General features: G+C 35.1%; 2 protein-coding genes across 4 annotated transcripts in view; one reads left to right on the top strand and one right to left on the bottom strand.

Annotated features, from left to right (window-relative positions):
* Positions 1-270, top strand: part of LOC111481525 (carbonic anhydrase 2-like) — a 3,609-nt gene extending 3,339 nt beyond the window's left edge. For all 3 annotated transcript variants that reach the window (XR_002718066.1, XM_023126983.1, XM_023126984.1), the window contains exon 10: positions 94-270. Coding sequence is in view for 1 of the 3 variants with exons in the window: in XM_023126983.1 (XP_022982751.1) it covers positions 94-132 (39 nt within the window). In the remaining 2 variants the exon portion in view is untranslated. The remainder of the gene's footprint in view (positions 1-93) is intronic.
* Positions 271-1,435: 1,165 nt separating this feature from the next.
* LOC111481524 (protein farnesyltransferase subunit beta) overlaps positions 1,436-7,887 on the bottom strand; it is a 7,197-nt gene continuing 745 nt past the window's right edge. The window contains exons 3-14 of the mRNA XM_023126982.1: positions 7,303-7,408; positions 7,076-7,111; positions 5,953-6,035; positions 5,816-5,869; positions 5,572-5,623; positions 4,605-4,669; positions 3,584-3,640; positions 3,272-3,344; positions 3,057-3,146; positions 2,886-2,991; positions 2,281-2,405; positions 1,436-1,837 (exon numbers count right to left, since the gene is read on the bottom strand). Coding sequence (XP_022982750.1) covers positions 1,604-1,837; positions 2,281-2,405; positions 2,886-2,991; positions 3,057-3,146; positions 3,272-3,344; positions 3,584-3,640; positions 4,605-4,669; positions 5,572-5,623; positions 5,816-5,869; positions 5,953-6,035; positions 7,076-7,111; positions 7,303-7,408 — 1,081 coding nt within the window. The 3' untranslated portion in view covers positions 1,436-1,603. The remainder of the gene's footprint in view (positions 1,838-2,280; positions 2,406-2,885; positions 2,992-3,056; positions 3,147-3,271; positions 3,345-3,583; positions 3,641-4,604; positions 4,670-5,571; positions 5,624-5,815; positions 5,870-5,952; positions 6,036-7,075; positions 7,112-7,302; positions 7,409-7,887) is intronic.

Here is a 7,887-nt window from a genome sequence, read left to right as displayed (position 1 = left end):
GATTTTTTTTTTTTTTTTTTTTTTTTTTTTTTTGGTTTTACTTTTTACTTTTCACCTTTTTACTCTACCAAAATGTTACTCTTTCTTTGTTAGGTGAAGGATGTGGCCACCATTCTGCACTGGAAGCTCTAGGGGCACGTTTAGAAGTCAATCAATCCTGCAAAGATGAAACTTGTTTTAATAATACACTTGGTTATGTTGGAATAAGCCTGTTTTTCCTGACTGAATCTTGCCTTCAATTTCATCGAAATCCATTTCAGATTCACCAAATTCCAAGAGTTCCATTTCATTTCTTCTTTCCTTTTACTGATCCAAATTGCATTGGAAATGTTAGATTTTGAAGAAGAGCATAAGAAAAATGTAACCATGAACACAACATTCTTATCAGAAAAAGTAAAGATCAAGCACAATGATAGATACAAATTGTCCTAAGCAGAAGATGATAGAAAAGGGAAAGAAGCAAAATAACTAAGCTTTTGGAGCAGCTTCAAACCTCTATAATGTAGAAAGATCATTAGTTTGATTCATTCCTAATCTTGAGCTCTAAATGTTTAAAACAAAACGACACTCTAGAGTGACGTCTATACTAATCCTGCTTTTGTTGATTCGATCGAACGAAGGAGTTGAAAATCTAGGCATGATGCTAAATATAATAGGATAGTGATGCATTTTTTTCCCTATAGATATGACCTTGCTTGAACAGATCCCTCAGAAAACTGTCTCCTTGAAGTCTTTAATAAGCTTACCAAATGGGAACAAAGCCAAGAACTGAGTTGATAGGATTTTGTAATCTTAGGCTCACAGTTAGAGCATATTACAACACATGGGAGTAATGGGCATCCTAGCCTTCGACTGAGCTGTACGGCTAGTTCTATGCAAGGAAAAATTCCAAATACTAAACATCTCTAACTTCCTTCAACCTGCTACCGTCTCTTAAATATATACTAAAAATGAAAAGCTCAAGTTAAGTAAGATTCTTTTCATTGTCTCTTTTCCAAAACGATTCGTAAATTTAGGATACGAACTGTTTTGGAATAGGACAAGATCTTCATAACCGTCTTCAAGAATGATTCTGCACAAGTTTGCTAATTATTTTGTTTTTTTAGTGCAATTTGATCCTAATTTCCTTTTGAGATAAGCTAACATTACAAGGAGTAGCTTTAGCCTCTTGGCACCAATGGTAAATGAAAATAGTTAACAAGCAAAGTTCCTTCTCCATGGCTATGATTAACTAAGCTTGATGGAGATATGGTTAAAGTTGACATTGAGATGCTGAAGAACTTAGAGAGAGTGAATTCAAGTCAAGGCAATTATCTACCTAAGATTTAATACCCTACGAGTTTCATAGTCGACAAAATGTAGTAAGGACCGGCAGTTGCACTGTGAAAATAGTGAAGGTGCATGCAAGCTAACTCGGACACTCACAAATACAAGGGGAGACAAAACTTGAAACCATGAGATAGGCTAATTAAATCCTGGATCATTATGCATACACGATAAATTCGATAAAGAAAAAGGAAGAGTAGACAGCCACGTGAGTTTTAAGGTATTACGAGTATGACAATATGCTATTGCTACGCAGAGGTGAAGGGGAAGAGTTTACCTATTTCCCCCTAAAGAAATCAAGTGCTTCAATGGAACGTTCAAAGACAACATTGTATAGTGGATGGATAGGCTCCAGGAGGTTGGAATAGGGGCCTGTTACTGCCCGGGGAACTGGTGGAGAATCTTCCATCGACATGCTATACTGACACAATGAGAGGCCACTCAAGCAATAACACGTGTGGTAGTAGTCTTTTGGCTTCCCAGGTTTGTCTCTTAGTCCGCCCTCCGGTACCTGCATCCAAGGACTGATCAAAATCAAACTGTGCAAATGGGAATACACACAAAGAGAGGCCTTGGACTATCGACGGTTGTTTTCAGATAACAAGATTGTCAATATTTGGCGAAACAAATAATTATTGCAGCAAGCAAAACATAAAATTATTACCAAGTAAATATCTCATTATTGTTTTCAAAAATGCACCATTGAATATTTGATGAATGTCATCTGGAATGGGAGGACTCAACGAGTACTAGTGCCATTCAATGTTTCATAAAATGATCATTCATCTTCAGAGATGATCAGTCAATTACTTATGATTCTCGAATTAATTTCAAAACTGCAACATTTTGAATATTCTATTGGACATGAACACTACCCATATGAAAATAAGAACTATATGCAAAAGTCTAACAAATTATCGAGTTAGTAATATGAAATAACTCTATAAGGTGTACCTGTGCACACAGAAGTATGTATTGCTGCAAAGCTAAGCTGTTGAAAAGAGGTTGACTACTTGGACGCTTCTTGATAAATTCATAACCAATATCATTAAAGTTAACCTTTTGAGAAGTACCCGCACCTACTCAGAAGAATATATATCACTAGATTAATTTAGTTAAGAATGAAGTCATAGGTATAAACAAGAAAACAAGTTGTGAATCAAAGCTATGGTGTAAATTTCATACTTCAATCATATGCCAACTCCTAATAAATGTTTATTCTTTGTCAATTTGGGATGTTTTAACAAAATAGCATGAGGCAGATGAACCGTAGCTAAGGTGTAAACTTACCTCTGGATTTGATGCAAATTAACTATTAAGAAATGTCTAGTCTTTATTCATTTGGGAAATTTATGAATGAAGCAAGAAATATTTTTGAAACTGTTTAGTTCCAAATTTGTGTTGCGCTATTTGGCTGGAAGAGGACAAGCTAATTTTTTTCCAAGAAAAAGGTGAGATGATGTTGTTTTACTTTTAAGATGTCTTATTCTTGAGCATCGTGGTAAAATTTGAAATATATGTGGTTATCTTAAAACAAAAGAAGAAAACTGACGGCATACCGGTAGATAGGCCATCAAAGGAAGAGCCTACTTCTTGAGCATCAGGTTGAACTGATTGCTCATCAATGTCCAAACTTAATCGTTGTAATAGCGAGCAAACACCTCCCTGTTGTCATACATTAATGAAATGAAAACTCAAGGAACACTGAATCAAACAATCCCGAACCTAACCTGCCAGAAAGAATAGCAGCCATCCACCAACTTATTTGTTCTCCCCTGAAATCCACACTCTAAACCAGCTTGACGAAACACCACCCACTCCTAATGTAAACAGAAGAGAGGTTTCTGTTATGTACCATGTAGCATTGAAGACAAAAGACATGCTCTTGATACAAATAAAGGAAAGGATTAGCAATGACGATTAATTTTCCTCAGCGCAGTCTTACAACTAAACTCCGCAAGTCCAACCGGTGAACCTCATTGATCAGAATCATAGTAGCCAGACCACAGAAAGTGTACCTGATCAGGTCGATACATCAATTATGCACACACAAAAAAAAAAAGTTATTCATGAGCACATGAAAAAATATTCTTAGTGTTGAGCATTTAAAAACTGGTACCCTCCACTTCCATGATTTGTGAAAGTTCAAATTATATAGTCATTACACAAACAAAACAATCATATAATTTTTTGATCATCCCACTGAATGTAGAACTTAGCATCCAACAAGATCAAATGAAGAAAAGCAGAAACATACCCACCATGAGCTTCAGATCCAGGTTCTCCGGCAATACCACCTTCAAAAGTTTGACAACTGCACAGAAACTTAGCAGTAGTTAGTCGCAGATAGTTTAATGAATAGAAAACATTACGGACTCTGATTTAACAAGTCTGCAAGAAACTATATACAGCAGAACACATATCAGAACTTGTCACTTGTCCATCTCACTCTTTCAACAAGCCAAATTTGGAGATTTTTTTTATAAAAAAAACTGGAATAGCTACCCAAGCCAAAATAGTAATTTTGAACTGTGGCAGATTTTCAATAGCTGCTAAAAAATTTACTTCCATCAGATTTTTGGCTCGTTTAAGGTTTTCAATCGACCACTGTGACTTAGATCCACTGCGCAGAGGCAGTCTGCACAAAGTGTAACTCTATATTCAACTTTATCTATCAGTCACGGGCATCCAGTGGGAAACAGCTCCTATGCTCCACAGTTTCATGTCCACAACGACTGACTTAGAGTATCATGAAAACTGTAGATTTTTATTGTACAGCCAAATTACAACAACCAAAGTTCCCAGTTGCACTTGGTTCCTTTTAGATAAGAAATTAACTGGATTGAATAAATGACATTCCAAAAGGGAAGGGAAAAACACCAAAGCTTCATGACATAAAAAAGATTACAAAAAGCTTTTCGACTTGGCATAAATAGAACTTGAACCATAATTACAAAAACATGTACAAAACTTGCATCAAGAGCAAAAAAAATGAGGTTTTCCAAAGCAAGGGCGATGGCTCTTCTAAACTGAGAAAGACTCCCCAATTTTTTCCAATCCACAAGTGTCAAAAAATTAATGCTCTAGCTAGCTGCTACAGAATCTTCTTTTCCTTCTTAAAAAGATGATCACTGAGAACAAGAGGAGGTGGTCAGGATTTACTCTATTCTTGTTTCTCAGTTGTTCCAAAAAAAAGAGAAAAACTAGAAGTCTACAGGTCCATCACAAACCCCACAAACATACACGCATGCAAACACTAATGAGTTCTAGGAACCAACCTTAGAATGTAGTTTCCAACATTTTGAACTAGTTCCTCATCCAAGATGTTCAATATACTGGCAACCTGAAAGGAAGAAGAAGTTTTGAGTCATCAAAATCATGGAATATTGTATTTGAAAAGAAAGAAAAAAGAAAAAAAAAGAAGGCTGACGTTTCATACATAAGAAAATTGAGAATACACAAAACAATTAACACATTACGCCTGACAATTAACAAATAAAAAACAAAGATATAAATCCAGTATCTTACCCCGGATTTTCAAGTTTTGGTCATTTTATTATTCAAACTTTCAAAATGTTTATTTTAGTCCTTGAAGCTGGGTGGTTATCTCCGATATATTTGTTGTTGATTGTTTAAGCAAGGAAAACATGATTACGAATGTACAATAATATGTTGCCATGGGCATATATCCAAGCCACATAGTCTGGTTGAGGTAGGTGAATAATAGCAATGACCAAAATGCCTTTTTTCAGTTCAAGAACTAAAATAAATATTTGAAAGTTCACCAAATGGAATAATTCTTAAAGTTAAAGTATAAAGATCCAAATGTGATTTAAACTGGAAAAAGAATAAAAGAAAAGAAAAAAAAATAACTATATTAATGTTACTTGCTGCACTTGTTTCAGTAACTAAAGGGAAAAAAATTAACATTGAAACAATGGACATTACCTCATCACAAGAATGAGTCTCTTCATCAACAATGTTCAGCTAGAACCTAAATTCTTAACGCCATCATTGATAAAGTCCTAGGACTATACCCATTGGATGAATCGTGATTCATGAATGATCACTTCGGCAAATAAAATAAAAATGTAGTATATGTATTGTCTATATCCATGCTACAATAAGCCATTTTCAACTTCAAAGGCATGAAAGCATGCAATTGTCTCAAATAACTGAAACTTGCATGCACATGCACATGAACAATGCAACACAATTACATCCCACAATAAGATGCAAACTTACAGAAATTGCAGTGTAGCAAGCACGAACGTCTATTTCTCCTTGGTCATGCATCCTGAAAAAAAAAAACCCAGCGATGGACAATATTAAAGAAAAGAAAAATTCAACCAAAGAATCACAAATCAATTCTTGAACGATGAATTTAGTGTTGCAATTTTGACCCAAGAAGCCAAGACATTTTCTAGAAAGACATGAAAAGAAAATGGAATCATAACTAAGGATGAGTTATTAGGGATTGACTCGATACCTGAAGCCTCCGCTAGGTTGTTTCATCTTCAGCAAAAACGTGTATAGTTTATGTCTGAAAGATGTTTCAATGATAATGTCACATCACTGCAAAATTACTCAGAAAAGTAATTGATCCCCTGATCATAAACTGACCACCTATTAATTGACGACAAAGCTATATGACTCCCCAATGTGACAAGTGAATTCACTGCAGCATAAGTTGTTGCTAGGTGAGGTAACTGTAGAAAACCGAAAAGTTAATGAACCCACAGGTATTAATACATTTAACTATATTGACTGTAGAATAGAAAACTGAATATATTATAATTGTGCAGATTTACATGATTTAAAGAACAAAAAATGTAATGCTTGGAGTTGGGCAAGGAATGTGATCAAATTAAGGTTTAGCTTGTAAGAAAAGATTTAGTTTGGTTTTCAGTAGCAACTAGTCTGGGGGGGGTAATATAAATCTAGATAACTCCTTGGAGAAAGGAGAGCTCCAGTCCTCTCAATATTTGATACTTGCTGATTATACTTGAACTAGAAGTTTTTTTTCCTCAATCTGCATTTCCTTCTCAGTTTCTACCTTCATAAGCAAACTTCAATTTAGCAGAATCTTTAAACAACCAATTACTTTACAAAAGTCATTGCAAGGCTAAAAGTCCAATTTGGAGGGTCGTGCTCAAATCCTCTCAAATTTTGGTACTTTATAACAATTCTTAGTCTACTACAAGTATTTGCTACCCTTCTATACATCTTTCTCAGCTTCCATCACATACACGACTTCTCAGTAGGTCTGACAAGTGACAGGCATGCACACAGAACATACAATAAGGCATATGTTTGTAGTAAGGAAGAATCTTGGAAGCATTATACTAATTAACTCCTCACAAGACTAATGCGTTAAGTTGCATAATATATGCAGAAAATACTATAACAACACAGTGATTGAAAAATTATCTTATACTCAAAACCCCATCATTCCCGAGTGGTTTCAGTGCTAAACATTTCCACCTGACTTTTCAACAAGTAATAGTCAGGAACTCTTAAATTTTGACATCGAATAGCGAACAAGTACCTCAAGTTGAACAAATATATGGATCTTTAACTAGTACATTCACATTGCCGCTTTTATTTTTTCAATAAGAAAAAAAAAAACATTGCATTGTTACCAAAAGAGTCCGTTCCTTTCAAGCCCTCGGGTAACTGAAATTATGTAACTATCACATACTAACAACAGCATAATTTTGCCATAGAAATCAATATGAAATTGACTTGCCTGTCCAGGTCCTCCTCCATATCCACCATCTGGGTCCTGCAAACATAAGAACAAAAAAAAATAAAGACTTGAAAGCCGGAATAGAAGAGGGAAGGCGATAAAGACTAATATGATAATAATAATCTTTCAAGGATCCTCAGTTAGTAAGTCCACAGGCAGAAGGATTCCAAACGTAAGAATGATTTGTTTATATATGGTGCAAACAAGAAGAGGTAGAATGACCATACTTGACAACGATTAAGAAAGTCGATGGCCCTAGTCTCCAGTTCAGCATCTACAGAGTCACCAAGTAGAGCAATAGAATGCAGGATCCAATAGCAAATCCAAGGACGACTGTAAAATGTCATAAAAGGAGAGAAAAAAGACCTAAATCAGCTAGCATGTGATACTATATAACCACACGTTCAGGCATATATTATATAATTGAATGGAGTAACTACACGTAATCAGGAAATCAGACGCTAGAACAGAAGGAAAACTTTACAACAGATTCTCTACACAGACCCTTGGCTTGACCATGACTAGTTCACTAATTCTTAGGAGACCCAAACACTACTGTTCTAGAACCAGGATGAACCAAAGAACTACTAGTCTTCGATATGCATTATTCCAACTACAACAAAATAGTTAACAAACATGGCTACTTTTCCGGTCAAGTTCCAATTTCATAATAATATTCACTAACCATTTTGAGAAGATGCACAACTAAATAGAACACTCAACTACAAAAAAAGTTACTTAAATACAAAAATAAAAGTTTAAACGACCTTCAAATACACATCAAACGGCGCCAAAAAAAAAAAAAAAAAAAA

Source organism: Cucurbita maxima, unplaced genomic scaffold (assembly GCF_002738345.1).
Source record: "Cucurbita maxima cultivar Rimu unplaced genomic scaffold, Cmax_1.0 Cma_Scf00007, whole genome shotgun sequence".
Lineage (NCBI taxonomy): Eukaryota > Viridiplantae > Streptophyta > Magnoliopsida > Cucurbitales > Cucurbitaceae > Cucurbita > Cucurbita maxima.
This window is presented reverse-complemented; position numbering and strand designations above follow the sequence as displayed.